The 20,388-nt window shown below is 33.0% G+C and overlaps 3 protein-coding genes across 3 annotated transcripts in view; 2 read left to right on the top strand and 1 right to left on the bottom strand.

The window, feature by feature from the left end:
- Nucleotides 1-1,215, bottom strand: part of LOC133205668 (katanin-interacting protein-like) — a 54,491-nt gene extending 53,276 nt beyond the window's left edge. The window contains exon 1 of the mRNA XM_061341517.1: nucleotides 1,168-1,215. Within this exon, the coding sequence (XP_061197501.1) occupies nucleotides 1,168-1,174 (7 nt within the window). The 5' untranslated portion in view covers nucleotides 1,175-1,215. The remainder of the gene's footprint in view (nucleotides 1-1,167) is intronic.
- Nucleotides 1,216-1,358: 143 nt separating this feature from the next.
- LOC133178364 (tRNA-splicing endonuclease subunit Sen54-like) lies at nucleotides 1,359-6,909 on the top strand. The gene is made up of 9 exons (XM_061313095.1): nucleotides 1,359-1,463; nucleotides 1,629-1,793; nucleotides 2,936-2,999; nucleotides 3,813-3,896; nucleotides 4,336-4,481; nucleotides 4,835-5,664; nucleotides 5,803-5,866; nucleotides 6,001-6,111; nucleotides 6,694-6,909. Exons 1-9 carry the CDS (start codon nucleotides 1,396-1,398, stop codon nucleotides 6,848-6,850), a joined length of 1,689 nt encoding a protein of 562 aa, XP_061169079.1. The 5' UTR covers nucleotides 1,359-1,395; the 3' UTR covers nucleotides 6,851-6,909.
- Nucleotides 6,910-11,290: 4,381 nt separating this feature from the next.
- LOC133178363 (uncharacterized) lies at nucleotides 11,291-19,025 on the top strand. The gene is made up of 3 exons (XM_061313094.1): nucleotides 11,291-11,444; nucleotides 17,722-17,941; nucleotides 18,822-19,025. Exons 1-3 carry the CDS (start codon nucleotides 11,365-11,367, stop codon nucleotides 18,942-18,944), a joined length of 423 nt encoding a protein of 140 aa, XP_061169078.1. The 5' UTR covers nucleotides 11,291-11,364; the 3' UTR covers nucleotides 18,945-19,025.
- The last annotated feature ends 1,363 nt before the right edge of the window (nucleotides 19,026-20,388 follow it).

Genomic DNA, 20,388 nt, shown 5'->3' with positions numbered 1-20,388 from the left:
ATAGTACATAAATAGGGGCATATTAATTCAAGTTTATTGTAATATAATTTACAGATAACACACTGATTGCAATAGGAAATTACAAGCCAAAACAAGATTAATGTCCATCCTGGAATTATTTTATGATACTTTTATCACTTTTCTGCGTCATCTTTCAACTATTGGTATAAAATAATTTAGAGTGCTATATATAATTCTTTGTTAAGTGTCACATTTTGGTTCTCATGCACACAGGTGCCTGTGTACAGGAACAACACGTTTTAGTGACATGCAGTAGGTAAATGATATTTTAAGCCTGATACCCTATACGGATTGAATGTAACAAACAGAGGTGACTTGCCTTCTCTTTTTTATAATACCGTGAGTATGACCTTTGTAATAAAATGTTTATTCTACGTAATTTTTTGGATTTTCAATATGGAATTCCTTGTAAATGTGTGTTAGAAGGATAATATATGAAACAAGACAACTAAAAATATTCTTGTATCTGGGGTGTATATTTGGGGGAAGGGAGGTGTCCACAGTGTCCTGTCCACAGGCACCTGTGATCCTTCGATTATCCTCACTTTGATGTTCACGCCTACATGAATACTAATCCTGACAATGCAGTTCATTCTAGAAGGCTATGCGAATTTTTACATGAATGTTTTGAATTGCGTTCTAAAAATAGAGCACAATAATATATATTTAATGCAATAATTAGTTTATCTCTGTCCATATTATACTGTTTATACTATTTGCATAATGATTATGTATAACTTCAAGTTGTAAATGTAGTTGACTTCACTGATTTGTACGCTTGCATGTATGTATGTACTTTAGTATATGTTTTAGTAATCTGAAAACACAATGTATTTTTCATTTTGGTTGTAACATGGTTGTATGCCAACATGTTTGGTGAATCAATAAATTGAATTGAAATTGAAATTGAAAATACGGTACCCACTCAGGTTCAGAAACAATACCTAGTGCATCCTATTTGTAACAAATCTTTTATATAATTTGAATGGTTGCGCCCTTAAGTAAAGGTATTTCACCTTAAAAAACCAAGTTCAATTTCTCGCCAATATTACTAAAGCATTGTGTTTATCTATTGTATGTGATATACATGTAGCTCTTTTGATTATTTTTTCCCTATTTGAATAACTCTCTTTAGAAATCACTTACTATCCATTATTGCTATTACTTCCGTCTCTTAGATTTGTGTTTTTATGACTTCAACTTGTTGCTGTTTGGAATAGTTTACATTGACATTCCTCCATTGAAAAATGTTTGCAAATTGCGCATGCGCATTGAGGAGATCATATAGGTTAACTTTCTTCTTGTGATTTTGATGTAAAAATGTCCTTCTTTTAAGCGTTTATGTGATATTAAGAAACCGTGGATGTATGAAAGATGGAATCCCGGGAAAACAAGCAAGAGCAAAATACTGGACCTATTTTGTGTTATGATAAAGTCCTATGGTAATATGCTCACATTTCCTTAAAGGTTTTCATCTCTCAGTGATCATACATTTACTTAATAGAATATTTTGATTTTGCATTTCTTTGTCTTAACATTTATATTATGCTTCAAGCTTCATGTGATATTCATATTGGATGTAATCATGTATTTGTGAATTTGTCCAGTGATGAAGAACTTTTCAAGCACAGGAAGCCGACAGACAAGACTGTACCCCAGCGGGGAGGGGACAAGGATTTCTCACCTGATGATTCCTGGCTCCAGGCCAAAAGACTGGAGAAGTTTTATGAAGAAAGAAGAGCTGTATTAGCAGAACCTAGAGTAGAAAGAGTGTTAGTATACAGTCACATGATCTTGAATTAAAAAAAAAATTGGACAGAGGATAGGTCATTAATCAATACATTATATTATATTTTCAACTCTTAGATACTGTTATTCTTGAAACAATGGGATATTTTTTCACTCTGTGAAAAATATCAAAATTGTAGCAAAACTCGAGATTTTCCTTTCCTAGTCTGCTACAAAAAGAAAGAGGCAAAGAGAAAATCAAAGAATTCAGAATGTTATTAATAAAAAATTCAATGTTTTGTAGTTGAATATGAAATTCATTTCACTTGTGATCCAGGATTTTTTTATTAATATTTTCACTTGTGAAAATATGGGGAAAAAATCATGTCCCATTGCATGGTGATCAAATAAATTCCATATCCAACAACAAAACATTGAATATCCTCTGTATATCATATATTGATTTAATTTTTTTCCTTAATTAACATTTTCAGTATAAGTAATATTCAGATTGACACATTATGCAAGAGCACATTCTTACTGATCAAACTAATTAAACTATAATTGTTTTATTATGCCCATGCAGTAGATTTAAGGTGGAGGGTTAAAAGCATATCGTGTCTTTGTAATTTGTCTTGTATTTCTCAGGTACTTTTACCTAGCTGAAATAATGATTGTACCATTCAAAATATTTGAGAAAAATGTGGTAACTTTTTTATTAAAATTGCTTCTGCAAGGTACCTCCTATTGTAGCGTTTCTGGGTTCGGGGATTCGGTTGCTCTGCCTGAGCAATTAAAGGAATAAATCAAATAATTATTAAAACTTCTCAATCAAGGATTTTAATTAACAATATTTACAATGTCCAATTCTGTCCTGGAGCACATGCGCTTCCTATCTAAGCAAACAAAAATATTTACCAATTAAATTCATTAAATTCATCTCAGATCAAAGTGATACAATGTACAACTAATAATAATGACCTACAGATTAACAGTTTCTTCACTTGTACATGTACTGTTATGAAATACATATAATTATATATTATGAATATCAAAATCTTCTAGCTGTTCAAGGAAAAGTTAGAGTTAAATTTTCAAACACAATGCCTCTAAAAGTGGTCAATACATAGGAGGAAAAAAAAAATCAGTTTTAACTTTAATATCAGTGTATACAATTATTTTGTAGTGGGAGTCTTGTCACTGGGGAATGGAATCCACAATTGCAGCTTGTGGAACTACATAAGGAAATGGTAAATAGCAACAAATATATTACATTAGGAGGAAATGGTAAATAGCAACAAATATATTACATTATGAGGAAATGGTAAATAGCAACAAATATATTACATTATGAGGAAATGGTAAATAGAGCTACAAATATTTTACATTAGGAGAAAATGGTAAAAAGCTACAAATATATTATATTAGGAGGAAATGGTAAATAGCAACAAATATATTACATTAGGAGGAAATGGTAAATAGCTACAAATATATTACATTAGGAGGAAATGTTAGTTACAAATATATTACATTAGGGGTAAATGGTAGATTGCTACAAATATATTATTACATTTTGAGACAATGGTAAATGGTCACAAATACATAACAGTGTATATTACATCAGCCTAAGGAGGAAATGGTAAATAGCTACAAATATAGAAATGGTTAATAGCTACAGACATAAATATGTCACTACAGTTTGGTCCAATTTCAATAAAACTTTGCACTGAAGTCTACTACAACAAGGTACATACATCTATAATTCTCTTTATTGGTTTTATTTCAATGAGTAGCAATGCTATGGTTAATACTGAAAATATAAATTCCTATGAAATTCAAAATAATACAATTCCTTCATTTTTAGTCTGATTTCAGTGAACCTTGGTGCATATCGTTAGTAAACTTCACCAAGATACATATTTCTTTTTCTTTAATATTTTGATAAAAAGTGTTGCCATGGTCACTGAAAGTAGAGATTACTTAATTTAATCTATTAAATAGTTTCTTTTTTTGTTCTTGTTCACTATTTCATGTACCATAAAGTTAAAACTGATCTTTTGAAGGGTAAATTTTGGTCCTGTATGGGATTCTCAGACAAAAGCAGGAAATGGCTGTACCCAGAGGAGGCCTTGTTTTTGATGGAAACGGTGTGTATTAATAAAGGGAAACTTACCTAACAGGAATTTGAGGGGATATTAATATTCATTAATATATCTAAATGTATTTAATTAAAAATGTATCTCTGTTTACATTGTAAAATCTATGTTCCAGAATATATTTGACAAGTTTTAAAATGAACTGCATTAATTTGTCATTTGAATTCTGTACACCGTGAAATCCAACCCAACCCCCATTTTATTTTTGCCCTTGTCGAAAATGGACAAATTTAAAACGGGGTGAATTCAAGTAAACAGCATTTTCTTTAATAACACATTTGTGTCTTTAGGAATTCCTTAGATTATATTGAGACATGTAGATGAAAAACTCATTCCCAGCTTGTCGATGTATAAAATTTTGTGTTGTTTGACTTTTTGAGGAATAATTTGGGAGGACATATTAAATTAATGATTATTTTCAAATTTAAAGAATACTTTAGAAGTCTGGTATAAAGGATTACCTGTTAGCATTCAACAAGCATACACAGAATTTCTGAAAAATTTCAAATTTGAGGAATACTTAGTCTATGCTCATCTTAGACGGATTGGATATGTGGTGCTTCGTCACCAGGGGAGGTAAGTAGTGTTACAGCACATAGTTATTTTTTATTCAATCATAAATATGGTACGAAACACTGCAATGCATAACAAATCTCCCAGTGAATGTCTTGTGAAGACTGATAACAAATTTCAGTCCAAAAAGGTATTTACACAAGCCTTTCCATGTGCTTGGAAACGGAATTAGGAGTAAATCCAGTTTCCACAGTATGAAATGTAAAAAATACATGTACACTGTATTTATTTAAGGATTTTATGTTTGAAAGAATTAAGTCCTTTTATTTTCCTGTTGTTCAGGTTCATGTATATATTTCTTCACTGAATACATTAATGTTATTTTTCCCTGTAGCTCATTTTCCTTATATTTTAAGGTTGTTGAGTACAAAGTATGAAAGGAAGATTAAGCTGGACAAGCACATTAACCTTAAAAAAAGAAGGAACGCTCAGGTCACATCAGTGAAAGATGAAGAGTCAGCAGATACACCACAGAAAAAAGTCAGAGTCTCTGATAATGAGGAATTTTCTGAAAATTCAAAGGTGCAAACGTTGGAAATTCCTAGTACTTGTGTGCACATGGAGGACCATATGTCTGATTCAAAGTCAAATAATCTGGAGAACAAACACATAGATACAAAGGGTAGACATGATGATTTGACAGTATCAGTCAAAGAAAACGATAAAATTAACTTTGAAACAACTGGGGTAGGTCAAGTTCAACACAATTTTGAGGAAAGCCTTGGCTACAATAGGAAAGATGTCAATACTGGGGGAAAAGATGAAGAATGTAAAGCAACCAGATACAGTGTGTGGAATTTTGAGGAAATAAAGTTCCCTGATATTAGTGATATTGACAATTTTGCTAATCTTCAGCTCAAGGATATTCCACAGAGATTTCTGCCTGAAGGAATTCCTCCATTGTCTAGGCTTAAGGTTAATGCAGAACAATTTGTAAAGCAGAAAAAACAATCACAGAAATTTCTAAATTCTAAGGGAAAATTTGGACAGGAATTAGATTATTTTGACTTGAATTTTTCATGTGATGTGGTTCAACCTGTCAAGAAAGTATCTGCATCTAACTGGAGAGAGTACAAGGAGAAAATGCTGGAATCGATGAAGGGAGAGAACTTCATTTCTCCAGTGGAACATCTCTGGAAGGATGAAGTAACCCCCCTTGTAAGACCAGAAGATGCTCAGAACACAAGTAAGTCAATTATTCATGTGATTAGGAAAAAATATATAAAGGTTTTTATATTATAATATCAATGTTATTTTTAAATAATTTTTGGATAAAGATATAATTATTGGAGATTTACATGTGTTTTTTTTTTTTAATCTGCAGTTGCAGTGTTGGAAAAGCTCAAAGTGATTCAAACATGGGATGGAAACTCAGTTTCTACAAGGAAGTGAGTCAAAATTTGTTTAAATCCAATTACCGTATCATTACCAAAGCAATGATTGATTGTTGATAGAAATTGTCAATATAATATTTTACTGATGTGTTTTGATAATTAAAATATGGTTTAAATTTGATTTGAAGCACTGAGGCAAACCAGGATTTGCCCAGAGTATCATATGATGTGTACAAGCCTGATGCAAAGTTTAGGAAGTCCAACCCTGGAATCCCTGATCACAGAATCTGTGTTGTAGGGTAAATCTCACCTTTTGCATTTCTGTATGCTTTTTTTCTATCAAATTTAGTACTTTTTCTATTCACTCGAAATAAAAATGTAAAATTTATAAGCTACAAAGGGTTTGATTGCATATAAAAGTATTGTATAGGAAATGAATGATGCAGTTGCTAAAAATATATTTGTTTAAAAGAATTGAAATATACTGTGAAATCACTAATTTTCATGAGGGTTAATTTTTGTTGTTTTTGAGGTGTAAAGACATCCACAAATTCATGTCCACAAATTCATATAAAAAGTCATATACATAACTAATCAACAATTCTTCATCTACAAAATCAAATTCACATAAACCCATAGTTTTTTTTCAAACCACAAAAGTTGACCTCAGGAAAATATATGATTTTACTGTAGTTCTTTCTGCATGAACAAATTTCAGTAGTAAGAGAAATTTTAATATAATACATATAATTTTTGAAATGTATGAGAATTTTTTTGTTAGGGCAGTGAAGCATAAACGCACATGCTCTCAAATTTAAGATTTTTTAAAATATGTCCGCAATAGTGCTGGTGTGAAAAACAATGTAAACAATCTCTTTCAGAAGTGAAGAAGACCCTCCATCCTTGTCAACTTTGATGTCTTTCTATGGTTATTTTGATGATGAGGTTCCTCTTCATTGGGCAGTTGCAGATGAAGGAGAAATTGCGTTTTACTCTTTTGGGCAAATTTCCCTTCCAACACAAGTGTTCATGGGCTAAGATGAAATGATATGATCTTCTTTTTTGAAACTAAGATCAAAATAAATTACCAAGAATGAGTGGGTTATGTTGTTGTTGTTTTTTAGCTCACCTGAGCCGAAGGTTCAAGTGAGCTTTTCTGATCACATTTTGTCTGGCATCCATCTGTCTGTCCCTTAAGCTTCCCATCAGTCTGACCAATGATTTGTAAACTCTTCACATTTTCAACTTCTTTTTTAGAACTACTTCAACCAAACTTGCCATAAAAGTATTCTTAGGTAAAGAGAATTCAAATGAAGGGCCACGCCTCCTTCCAATGGGAGATGATTGTGAATTAGTGAAAAATTAATTGCATCATTTAAAAATCTTCTTCTCAAGAACCACTGGGCCAGAAAATTGTGTGGAATCATCGATCCTCAGGTAGTGTAGATTCAAATTTGTTTAAATCATGACACCCAGGGGTAGGGTGGGACCACAAAGGCCAGTCAAACTGTTATCTAGGAATACATAGGAAAAAATCTAAAAATCTCAAGAACAGCAAAACCATGATTAGTTAAAGTTACATGTATATGGAAGCATCCTTTTTGTTAAAAATCTCAAGAACAGCAGAGCCATGATTGGTCATATTTATATGGAAGCAATTTCAGATAGTGTAGATTCATTTTTTTTTCAAATCATGACCCCCAGATTTAGGGAAGGGCCATAATGTGTGAGCAAAGTTTTAATTAGGAATATATAGTTCAGGGTTGTCCCTAAAAATTAAAATAACAGGGGACATTAAAAGAGTAGAAGGGGTCGGGTTCCTCCCCTAACAGGGGGTTGAGGGGGAATACCAGAATAACCGGGGAATTGTGTCATTATAGGCAGGGAAATTCCCCGGGTCTTAGGGACAATCCTGTAGTTTAGCAAAGGACATATTTATAAGGAAGCATCCTCAGGTAGTGTAGATTCAAATTTGTTCAAATCATGACCCCCAGGGGTAGGGTGGGACCACAGTGAGCAGTCAAATTTTTACACAGGAAAACATGGGGAAAAATTTTCTCTTAAGAACAGCAAAACCAAGGTTAGTTATACGTGGAAGCATTGTAAGGTAGTGTAGATTCAACAGCAAAGCCAAAATTATTAGACACATTTTAAAATACAGAAACATCCTCACATACTGTCGGTTCATATTTGTTTAAATCATGACCCTTGGGGGTAGGGTGAGGTCGATCACAAGAGAGGATCAACGTTTTATACAGGAATATATAGGAAATATCTTTAAAAATATTCTTAATACAGAAGCATCTTCAGGTAGTGTTAATTCAAGTTTGTTCAAATTACGACTCCGGGATTATAAGGTGGGACCACAATGGGCGATCAATTTATTCGAAGGAATATATAGGAAAAATCTTCTCAAGAACAGCAAAGCCATGACCAGTCGTATTAATTCAGAAGTATCCTCAGGTAGTGTAGATTCAAGTTTAATCAAGAACCTGTGATATGGACGTATCATACAATGTGGCGTTGCACTTTATTGTTAAATTTAATGCATTTTGAGATAGTTTTATTGCTTTTTTTCCCAGGAAACTTAAATAGCCTAAAATGTCCCTGATAACCCAGCCCTCCTAAATGATCAAATTGGTCATGGAAGTGAAAGTTTTTCCAAGTGGTCATATTGTAACCCTCAGTTAGTCAAATCAGAGACATTAATCTCTGGTCAAATTATGTTTGTGTTATACATTACAGAATTATTGAGTTACACTTATTGTTTTTGTTGTTGTTGTTGTTTTTTTTTTTTAAACACTTTTTCTTAATGGGTGTGTACAAGAAAACAGATGCTATCTAAAAGAGTAAGAGAGGTTTATCTGTTTATAAGGAAGTTAAATTCATAATAAATTATAATTTTGCGTTATAACGCGAAAGTGTCGTGTTATAACGCGAAAGTTTCGTTTATCAAGCAATTTTTTTTTTTTAACAAAAGTTTCACGTTTATTTGCCAAAGTTTTGCGTTATAACGCGAAAGATTTATTTTTTTACCTAGGAAAGTTAGCTTAATGGGCTTTCGTAGTTTTGTTTTTTGTAATTTTTTATTTTTATTTTTTATTTTTTTTTTTTGGCTTGTCATTTTTTTTTGGGGGGGGGGGATGCTGCCTCCCGTTCAACAACAAGGGCCAGTCAAAAGGCATAATAACGGCTATTCAAAAGGCATAATAATTAATGCCTTTTGTAAAGGCGTACAGTACGCCTAATTAACGCCTTTTGAAAAGGCATAATAAGTAATAACATCTTTTCTAAAGGTGTAATAATACTTTTTGAAAAGGTGTTATAACGCCTTTAAAAAAATTCTCCATAGATTAATCCTTAATTTTAGGCTTCGTAGATTACAATTTTAGGAAAAATAAACAGGCATGTAGTATCGGGGGGGGGGGGGGGGGTCCCAACTTTTTTCAAACACAACACAGGCCCGTAGGAAGCAATTTCAGTTGGGGGAGGTGGAGCACAACCATACATTTTTCAGTTGACAGTTGAGGGGGCACTACCAAAAATTTCCTGACACGCAAAAAAGGTCATTAGACGTTTTTATTGAGGGGGCACAAGCATAAAGTATCTCTGTTTACTATAGTGATCTAGATCGGGCCAAAATAAAAAATACCTTTGTTTCCCCTAACGCGACCGACCCACTTTAAACGTGCCGACTGAAAAGTTTTTTTAATAAGATTATATAAATATTTTTTTTATTGTTTTTAAACTTTATAAAATACAATTTCATCAAAATCTGTTTTTTATCAGAACGGCGGCTTTTGTTTTACTCTCATTTGGCGCCCACAACATGTGGCCACAGAGGGTTAGTTCGTGTTATAAAACAATGGTGACGTATGAACATGATGAATCTTATTATATAATCTGATAATCTTTAACTTATTAGAATCTTATACTCTTGAGACATTACGTGAATTAACTGTACCATGACGAAGGAGTGTTAAGATGGTATTTACAAATGTGTCTTCTAAGATAAACGTAAGTAGTAGGCATGGCAAAGCCTGCCCCATGAGCAGATGAGGGGTCCACCTTGTGTATACATATCGATAAATTTCACTGCATTTCATTTGTTTCGATCTAAAAAATAAACAGTTCATGTATGATCCTATTTTTACTATAAAGGACCATAGGAGTTGTAAATATGTCTTTGGATAAATATAATTCAGATGTCCTTTCTTCCTACCTTTTATCTATGGGGTATTAACTTCGTGACTATACCATGAGATATATGAAACTTTGATCATTTTAGATATGGTTTGGTTGAATTAAATATTCTTTATACATGTGCACTCTTTCCAAATAGTATTGAAATCTTTAAAAATGGCTTATGGTACGGCTTCCTGAGACGTATAGTGTATTTTTCTTTAGTTAGGCCCTTGAAAATAGGTTGTTTCTTTGCTTTAAAATATTTTTAAGAAATTGTTGGGCCGGTGGAGGGCACCTAATTTAGACTTTTACTCGGCACTTATAGCCATTGATCATTAGTTAAGCATCAGTAAGGGATTTTTTTTCGTGCCAACATCTACATGTATACTGCGACACTGGACCTGCGTTTTTTACGGTCTCATTCGACTGACCAGTCTGTACGTCCCTTGTCGGGACCTGTGACTTAGAATAAGCTCCTGAATCCATTACGTCGTGACTCCAAAACGAAGCACTAGAATCACTGCACCACACGAGGCCCTTGACATATTGTCTGTGTAAGTACTCGAAGATGATAGTAGGTATGAAAAATATACTCGGATGTCTGATGGTTGAGTATTTGCGATTCTTGTCTTTTTGTAAATATTCGATTTCAGTAAATTTACGCTGGTCTGAGTTATTTCAGAAGTTCAAATGAATAATATTTGTGAATTAATTTACCATACAGTTGCTTTATTTGTATGATATTCGGTTTAAAAATCCGTTTCTTTTGTTCTTTTTTTATTTATAAAGATAGGTATTTTTAAAACTGCTGTCAGAAAAAAAAAAATAATTTACCTACCTACCTACCCAACTTGAGATTTTAGGGTCGGGTTAGGGGAAACAAAGATATTTTTAATGATGGCCTCGGCAAATTTATTGGGGAACCCCCCCCCCCCCCCCCCCCGTTCCTACGGCTATGCAACATTTTACTGTTGAATATGTACATTGAAAAACTGCCCCATTTTTTTGTTGCAGTATAGTCAAATTGAGGTAATGTACATGATGTATGAATCAAATTTGGTTGTGAAAGAAGTTTTTAACCTAACGTTATACCAACCCCACCCCATTGAAATAGGATTTTGAGTATGGACAATTTTCCTTTAAATTTTTTCCCTTGTCAAACCTTTTTAGGTGTTTTTTTTTTGCATCCCCCAACACACTAAAATGACTTTCAAATACGATACTGCGTGCCTGATAAATATCTAGATTTGATCAGTATATTATTCCTGGATTTTTAAATCCGACCGTTACAGTTTTTACTACTCTGCTCAAAACCGAAGGACAACAGTGGACAGAGAGAAAACTTGAAAAGGCAAAAGCGGAGTAAAATGGCATCACCTGCTGCAAAGCGGAAAAGAGCAGAGAAAGATTATGTTTTGAATCGATTCGTCAATAAAGTCGGATTTATGTAAGTTTTTTTTTTTTTTTCAATATAACAATATTGCATATGATGTGAATAGTCCAAATTTTCTCTGTTTCCTAAGGTATATTTCTCACTCAGTCACTGTTCATTTGGTATGCATATTTAAAAAGTAGAGATGTAAGTAAATGATTGATTAAGCTATCTTGATTAATTGTCGACATTTTCAACTTTTGATTAAAATTAGCTGAGCAATTATCAATTTGGGCACAGGTTTGGGAGAGAAAAATCGTTTTGTTCAATTCCGAAGAATTATTTGACATAAGGCTTACAGTTTGAGCGTCTAAAATACGCCTTACGATTTATGTATTTATCCTTACGATTTTCTTTTCTGTCTGCCTTTATTTTTCACTTTTAAAGTAAAAAAAGTCATAATACTCACAGCTCTTACTTGTATTTTCATTTTTCGTTACTATGCTTTACTTATGATGTCCAACATTTTAACAAGAATAAAATGGAAGAATATCCAGCATCTGGGGGTCTAAATGGCCCCTGGAAGTATTCGTATGATTTTTCATCTTATGATGTTGGCGGCTCTGGTACTATGTTAATCTGAAATATCTGACGTTTTCCTGGCTTTTTCACGATTTTGATATTTTACGTGCCAGGAAAACATCAGAACTGGCGCCTTTACGAAAACTGGAAATTCGCGGTCTCCAATCGGAGTTGATTTTCCATACCTGGAAATCGAATTAAATGCCGTTGTCACAATTTAACAATAGCACAATGCTTCTAGTACTGGACAATATCGATGAAAAGAAAACATCACTCATCATTTCAATACAGGACTTGAAAAATTTTAAAATGCACAAAATGAAAACAAATCTCGAGAGTCACATAAAATGTTTCCATCGGATTGTATATTTTATAAACAAACCATAAAAACGATGTTGTTGAGTACTAGAAGCATTGTACTATTGATAAATTGTGAGTTTGACATTTCATTCGCTTTGCAAGTATCGAAAATCAAACCAAGAATGCCGCCTCTGGTTGGAGGTGCGAATTCCCCGTTTTCGTAATGGCACCGGTTCTGACGTTTTCCTGGCACGTAAAAAAGCCAGGAAAACGTCAGATATTTTGGACTAGTACTACGTCTGTCCTTCAAAACAATCCACCCTTTAGCACCTGCATGGCCATCCATAATGTTGGTTCTCGTCACACATGACTCAAAACTGTCCCCATCAAGAAAATTGCCAAACACCCATCATCCTCTGAAAATACTGTATGTTTAACTAACCCCAAGTCACATAAAAAAAAAGAAAACTTCAAGAAGCAAACATAATTACAAATTGAACAAAACAAAGATGCTTACTGGCTAGTGAGATAGGGAAAAAATATATGCCATTCTAAGAAGCCTTCCTTATTCTAATGGCTACCGATTGACAGTCCTTATAACTAGGGATGTCAATTTTGTCAATAATTCATATTCGAATATTCAATGAAAGTATTCGAATATATTCGAATATTCGATAAAAAAAAGAAATCTGGTTTACACTCAGCATACTCTCATGACAAGTTTTGTGTCAGTATTTGGCAGTAACATTGGATGTAGACTTTTGTAGGTATACAGTAAAGAATTCTACATTTGATATTTTCCATGTTTAAAATAAATAATTGATTTAAGTGTATACAACCGAAATATAATTTTAACAAATGATATCTATACAAGCTCAAACTGACAAACCATTCTTATAATCAGGACCAAGATTGTCGTTTACTCATCAGATTTAAATACAGTACATGTAATTTATTACAATTGTCTTCTTAATAAAAGATTTCATATAATCTTTGATACAATGTTTTGACAATATAAACAAACATTTTCCTAGGTCATTACTGATAATGATTTTAAAATTTTAAAATTGATATTTAGCCCGAGAGAAACAAGTAATTGATGCATTATTCTGAAATTGAGCCCTTTACAATATTACAGGCTGATTCTGTCAAAGATGTGTCGGTAATTTAATGCATCAATAAAATTTATTTTCATAAGTACACTCTTCACGTCTCTTTAACATTCAAGAAGGGTTTCATTTCGTTGTCCTCAATTCTAGATCATATTAAACTATTGAAAGAACTTTATGTATTATACATTAATGATTCTTGTTTATTTCTTTTATACCTTACTCAAAATGAAATAATTTAGAAAATCTGTAAGATAAGAAAGTAGTGAAAGAAATCAGGGGATCGCTAGTAAGTATAACGGGGATAACTCCAGCACTGTTCTAATCAAAATTTAGTGTCTTTTTTATGTGAAATCTGAAAACACCGAATATTCGAATCTTAAATTCATATTCGAATATTAACTCATCGAATGAATATTTGAATGTTCGAATATTCGTTGACATCCCTACTCATAACTGAAATATTCGATAGAAAGTATAGGATGCGAAAGAACGTGGCATCCGGCTGATGTTACCACTCCTTAATCTGACCACTCTGTCAGTTATATACTCCTTTGAAAATTAACTAACATTCTAAAGTGATTCATTTTTAAAATGATTATCATAGGTCCAAGGGACCCCTCTTAATGACAACAATGATTGCCATGCCAGAATCAGTGCATCCAAATCTAAGGTTGTCCGTATAATAGATTACAGAGGAAATTCTGGTGAAATATAAAAGGGTATGGCATGAAAGTGCAATCGTTTTATTGTATCTGTGAGTGGTTTATACTATTATTTTCAATTGGAAGACAGTTGAATACACAATTTTGTGGCATAAAAATATTATAATATTTTGTCAACTCTGCACCTTGGTTCTGTCGCCTGCATGGCGCAGTGGTTAGAGTGTCTGCTCTAGAGTCGCAGAGTAAGGAGCTGATCCATATGTCGCAGGTTCGAATCCCACTGTGGGACGTGGAGACCGGTCCTTCTGATGAGACTGAATAAACCGAGGTCCCTTGTTGCAGTAGGTGTTGGCATAAAAAAGATCCCTCGCTGCTCAATGGCCCTGAGTGCCGAGTATGTTACACAGCAGACATAATCGAACTATGTTATCTAACTTTCAACTATTTTCTGTTTATTGCTTAATTGTTAACTGTAATTTAACAGTGAAGTGTGAAATCTGACCTGGTGATGGCAAACTCGTACCTTTATAATCGCTCATGCATATCACCTAGCATGTGAATCGGCCAAGTTTTGAACCAGATTATACCAAAATAATTTAAAATAATACAATGTCATGTCCTTCTATAAATTTAATGCGTCCTTTGGAATGCACATTTATTGAAAAAAATATGTCCTGAGCAAAATTCATCCTAATTTACGCAGGACACAGACCAAAATAAATCACTGCATTTTACACACAACTACGGTAATCCAATGTAGTCAAAATTAAATCCACAAAACTATACTGAAACCCCCCCCCCCCCCCCCCCCCCCAAGAAAAACAAAACAAAACAATATATTGAATCAACTTAATAACAGATATAAAATAGAAAAAAAAAGTTACAGATATCATTACTATTTGTAGATCTGTATTATATTTTTTACTGTTTTACAATGTGACTGTTTGGTCGAGCACAGTTTTATACAATCAAAAACCTTTACATAGTTTACAACTTTGATCAGCCCCTTCAAACTTCAAACTGCACAAAACGATGTAGACAGTGATGTCACTTGACATCGCATTTTAGTTGCACTTCCATAGCAGAGTCTAAATAGTGCAAATTTTTAATGAAAGGTATTGAAGAGTTGATGCAATTAATTTTTGTTTCTTTTAAGCTCTTTGTGAGAATTCAGTCTTCACATTAACTGTGGGTAGGGTTGGATACCAGTACTCGGTACCAATACCTTACCGAATAGTTACTTAAAAAATACCGGTAAAATACCGTTTCATTTAATACCGGTACTAATAACGGTACTTCTTAATCTTTAAAACATTTTAATACATTCAATTTGTTTAAAAATAATAACGATTCCTAACTTGCTAAAATTGAATTCTCTGCTCATTGAAAGGGTAGGCTAATTACATGTAACGAAATGGATTCTTAGAACAATACTTACTTTCGACTGCCGATATTCGAGGTAAATCAATGTGTATTTTTTTTTTTTTTAGAAAAATCAGAATACATTCACATGAATCTTATTTTAATTTTACAAATAAAAACTGATAATAAATGTAAATTAAAAAGGCAAAATGTCGCAAAAAATGTGATCTATCCATTATCTAAAGTTTCGTCATTTAGTGCAACCAAACAAAAGGGGTCCTGGCAACCAGGTGAAGCAGCCGATTTGTGCAAATTATTTGTTTGGGATTCAATTGATTTGTTTTGTTGATCATTATTAAAAGGTTGAAATGAAATGTTTGTAATTTGAATATTAGGAATATCTATTGTTATCTCTTAAAAGCATGGAACATAGTTTATAAGCTCATTTTAGATATATCATTGAAAGGTTAGTGAATGGAGAAAGCACATTTGTTATAAAATGAACCCTCATTCTCATTCATCAATGCATAGTACCGTATCGTTAAAAATACTGTATCGTTTCAAAAATACCGGTATGGTATCTTACCGTTTCATCCTTAACGGTATCCAACCCTAACTGTGGGCTTGTGGTTGCATGGAATTGTGGTTGGGAAAGAATTCAAGAAGGTTTAACACAATAATTTGCTTGATGAATATTCAAATTTCAATTCAAATTTCCTCTGTTCTTACACGTAGTCTATTAACTCACTTTTCGTTTTTTGTCTGTGTAAGAACATCGTAATATGGCTATTAAGGGCTTCTTTGAAAAGAGTTTTCATAGAAAATTTGCATAGAACTAGAATTAGACTGTAAAAATGGTAGTGCAAATCAGCAATTCATATTTCACTTTTTGGTTGGTTGAGATAAACAGGCCCAGTTTATGATTGGTTACATCATCATAGACTTTTCATAAAAGATTTTTACTTATATGATTTTATTAGCTGGACTTTTGGTCTGTTATATAACTTTCCACTGTACTCAACAAAGCATTCTATATAAAACTGAATAACAAAGCAGTTTCTTAACGTGTCCTTACGTATTTCTTATTACAAGACTCTTACCTTTTTTAGGTCACCGGAGTCACTCGGGTGACATTGAGCACTATCTGTTTTTGTCCATCATTGTTTTATGTTAACATTAAACATTTTCAGCTTCTTCTCTGGAACTGCTGAACCAAAATATCAACCGTTTTTGGCATAAAGCATCTACTGGTAAAGGGGCCAGACAAAAACTGTTAAATTCATGGCCTTGGGTCTGAGGGGTGGGGCAAACACCATAAAAAATTAATGAAATCTTTAAAAAAAATCTTCTTCTTTACTCCTGGAAGCAAGCAGTCAGACTCTTGGTATGATTGTAATAAGCCTAAAGAAATTTATGGCCCCAGGGTTGGGGAGGGGGGAGTTTTGGAGTTACGATGGATCCCTGGTTCAGGGGTTCTGGTATTAGGGAGGGATTCTATTGATCTTATAGTCAAAATGCATTCTTTGAAAATTTTCTTCTCTGCTCTTGGGTATTAAATGAACAAGCTAAGTGCATGATTATGTTGTTGATGATCAAAGGTGCTTAATCCAAAATTGATTATAATCCTGGATTAGTGGTTCAGGTGTTAGGGCAGGACTCTTTTGGTTATATATTATAGTGAAAATACATTACCGGTAATTCAGAGTTGAGGCTTAATATTGAGTTTAGGGACGTTGGTGATGGCGAGACCTGATCTAATATATGTGGATCAATGAATTACTCAATTAATTAATATTACAAGAATTGTAAACATGCCCTGCTCTCCTTCAAGCTTTAATTGTTCCTGCAAATTAGTTAAAACACCTGTAAAATGAATGCCACCAAAGTCTGCAACATCAACTTTTCTCATGAAATTGTCAATTTCATTAGTTTCTTTTAATGACAATAAAAAATTTCATCAGTAGTTCTTTAGTTATCATTCACGATTTTTTCTTCTTCCAACTGGTAACTGTGTCTGTTTGCATGCATCTAAGTAACGAATAAATTTTGTTTTAAAGCTGACTCTCAAATTTTACTTTACTGAAATGTGTCTTGTTTCGTCATTTTTATGATGAGTTTACAAAAGTCATGGGATACTGATGTCATTTTTTGAGTTATTATGTCATTAAAAAACAAAGTGATGTCACAATAATATCTTTTCAAACCATTCTGAGACTCAGAAATTTTCAAATGTCCCTCATTTTACTGAGTTCTGTTCTTGAGTCTCTGTTTTGCTAATAAAAAACAGTCAGAACTGCTCCAATATTCAGTTGTTTCATTTTTTCTTTCTTTCAGATATAAAGTCAATGGATTGTACCCAGTTTTTCAAGTTCCCCACCCATTTCGCCAATATTTTAACATAGGTCTACTTCATCACATTGGGTATCATCAGCCCTGTTTGCTTTTTTACAAAGATTTTTTCAAGTGTGCTTTTGAAGTAGGCAGACGTTTAGAGTATGAGGAATGTGCAAAGGAGCTTCAAGATATGCGAGAATGTGAGACTAGATGGAAAACGGTAAGTTCATATCTATTGTTTTATACCTGTACTGTGATCAAGCCATTCTAATCAGGTCCTCACTCCTCGATCCTCTTGGTTCTGGGGCCAAGGACATTAAATTGGGGAAAATAAGCGAGATTTTGCAGTTTTGGAATCTGGGAAAATCTTTAAATATTAAAATACTAAGTATTTCATATTTTAGGTTTCTGGTTGCTTGTTATCAATTATTTTTCTGTTTTGTAATAAACAGGAACATAAGTAGCAAGTTCAATTATTATACATGTATGTCAAAATATATACCCTTAATTTTGGTGGTAATTAAATGCCAAATTGGAAAACACATTTAGTTGGGGAAAAAGTACGTTATTTTAGCTGGTGAACCTGAGCCAAAGGCTTAAGTGAGCTTTTCTGTTTTGACTTCCCTAGAATCATTAGACCATTTTCAACCAAACTTGTTACAATGCATCCTTGGATCAAGGGGATTTAAGTTCATTCAGATATAGGACCAATCCTTATGGAAGGGGAGATAATCAAGAAAAAGCAAAAATAGAATGAATGTCTTCAAAGATCTTCTCAAGAACCACTAAGTCAAAAAAGATGAAACATATGAAAGATTCATGACATATTGTAAAGATCAGTATATGTTGAACCTTGTTTATCAAGATGCTTGTGTTCCCAAGCAAATCTTCCAGATTACTGAAATTGCCCATGGACAAGAGTTTAAGAAATTTGTCAGCGATTGTAGATGGTGAAGTGTCCCATTATTTGTGTCTGGACTAATAAGGTTCTACTTTACAAAGCTAGGGCATAAACATTCTTACTTTTGGAACACCTATAAGGTCTCTTTATTGGCTTTTGGTTAGAAGATGAGTTACTCATATATGAAGTATAATTCTAGGGTCAACGACAGAGACTGCTTTACTATCACAGAAATGAACAAGGCCTGGACTATCTGGATCATCCTCCCAGACATTTATTTTCCAGACCTCAGCTTACATTCAGAAAAGACACAAAGAACTGAGAACGTGTATTATGTTGACCCTAAATTGTGTGAAAAGATGTTGAATTTACCTTAAATAGATGTTATAAATATGAAGTTGTTGATGCATATATTTTTTTTTACATTTCATATTTTGGAGGGATAACCCATCTTCACAACTTTCATGTATTTCTTATAGCGGTACTTTCCATCTGTTGAAGTTTTTCCTTAAATGGGTTATGCCTCCTTAATGACACTGGGTTTTAGCTCATCTAGAAGAAGTGGGAGGAGCTCAGTAATAAATAGAATGAAACATATTCATAAGATTCAGAAATATTTTGCATACCAGTATCCATAATTATACTCTATTTTCAAATTCTTATTCCAGACTATTGTCAGTGAGGTAGACTAGTCCAACATCTGCCCAAGGATCATAAAGTAGTTATAGGCTTAATAAATGAATACACATTAAATTTGAAATGTTATATGAATTGTTTCCTTTTCGTGTTCTTAATTCTAATTATCAAGCCTAAAGAGCTATATGCCGTATATGCATATTTTAGACAATTTTTGAAAATTTCTTGAAATGTGCTGAATTTTATATATTATATGAAAAATCTTAATTGACAAAAAATTTATTGTTTCGAAGTAGATTATTGACAATTTTTGTTTCTATGACGTCACAAACTATTTAGATTTTGCGTAATGTTTCAAAAAGAGGACAAAGAGAACAAAATTTGTTCAATTTTTGCTATAAAATTTATAGAGCGCAAACCTGTTCCTTAGCAATAAACACATATTTCATAGAAATTATCATGCTACACATTATATCAAAACATTGAGTTGGAGCAGACCTGCGCTTGGTGACTTTTACTCAAAATATCGACATAATATACACCTTTTTTTCCCTATAAATCATGAATATTTTGAATTTACGTCATTTTCCTGTCGTCATATCTAACATAGCTGAAGAAAATATTTAATGCTTCGAAGTCTGCAGATATCCCCCTAGTTTAGAAGATTATTTTAGATTTTTCTGTCAAAGTTTGATAATGGGGTATATATTGGTCAATACCGAATATAGTCTTTTATAATAAATATTTAATTTTGACTTGATTCTAAGCCTGCTTCATGATCCTGAGGCCTGGACAGTAAAGCACTACTCTGATCTTCTTTCTTTAACCTGTTATAAAATCACGAGGTTTGAGTTTAGTATTTAGAGTAAAATTCTTTTCAATGAAAAGTCTGAAATTATACAAAACTTTTCTGCGGAAAATGCCTTCGGCAAAAATCATTCTATGATTTAAAAAAGTAAACAACCGATGTATCTTGGGGTTCGAACCCAAGCAATAAAAATTCCGAGTATCCATTACCACTTCATAACGCTCCTAACAATTATCGGCATTTAGGAATGTTTGTGATATGAATCCTTGACTTAATGGACTTCTCAGAAAATACAAATATTGTGTAATTTTAAGATAGTGGA

This window comes from Saccostrea echinata, unplaced genomic scaffold, assembly GCF_033153115.1.
Source record: "Saccostrea echinata isolate AGI-Se365-2 ecotype Australia unplaced genomic scaffold, CSIRO_AGI_Sech_v1 ptg000002l, whole genome shotgun sequence".
Classification (NCBI taxonomy): domain Eukaryota; kingdom Metazoa; phylum Mollusca; class Bivalvia; order Ostreida; family Ostreidae; genus Saccostrea; species Saccostrea echinata.
The sequence above is the reverse complement of the archived record's forward strand: the minus strand, read 5'-3'. Positions and strand labels throughout refer to the sequence as shown.

What these genes read in the sequence shown, in the direction of transcription:
- LOC133178364 (XM_061313095.1), top strand. Translation starts at nt 1,396, where the DNA reads ATGGAATCCCGGGAAAACAAGCAAGAGCAAAATACTGGACCTATTTTG. An exon ending in GTGCTTCGTCACCAGGGGAG is followed by an intron (nt 4,482 to 4,834) that starts GTAAGTAGTGTT and finishes TTATATTTTAAG; the next exon opens with GTTGTTGAGTACAAAGTATG. An exon ending in CACAGAATCTGTGTTGTAGG is followed by an intron (nt 6,112 to 6,693) that starts GTAAATCTCACC and finishes AATCTCTTTCAG; the next exon opens with AAGTGAAGAAGACCCTCCAT.
- LOC133178363 (XM_061313094.1), top strand. Translation starts at nt 11,365, where the DNA reads ATGGCATCACCTGCTGCAAAGCGGAAAAGAGCAGAGAAAGATTATGTT. An exon ending in GTCAATAAAGTCGGATTTAT is followed by an intron (nt 11,445 to 17,721) that starts GTAAGTTTTTTT and finishes TCTTTCTTTCAG; the next exon opens with ATATAAAGTCAATGGATTGT. An exon ending in GTGAGACTAGATGGAAAACG is followed by an intron (nt 17,942 to 18,821) that starts GTAAGTTCATAT and finishes GTATAATTCTAG; the next exon opens with GGTCAACGACAGAGACTGCT.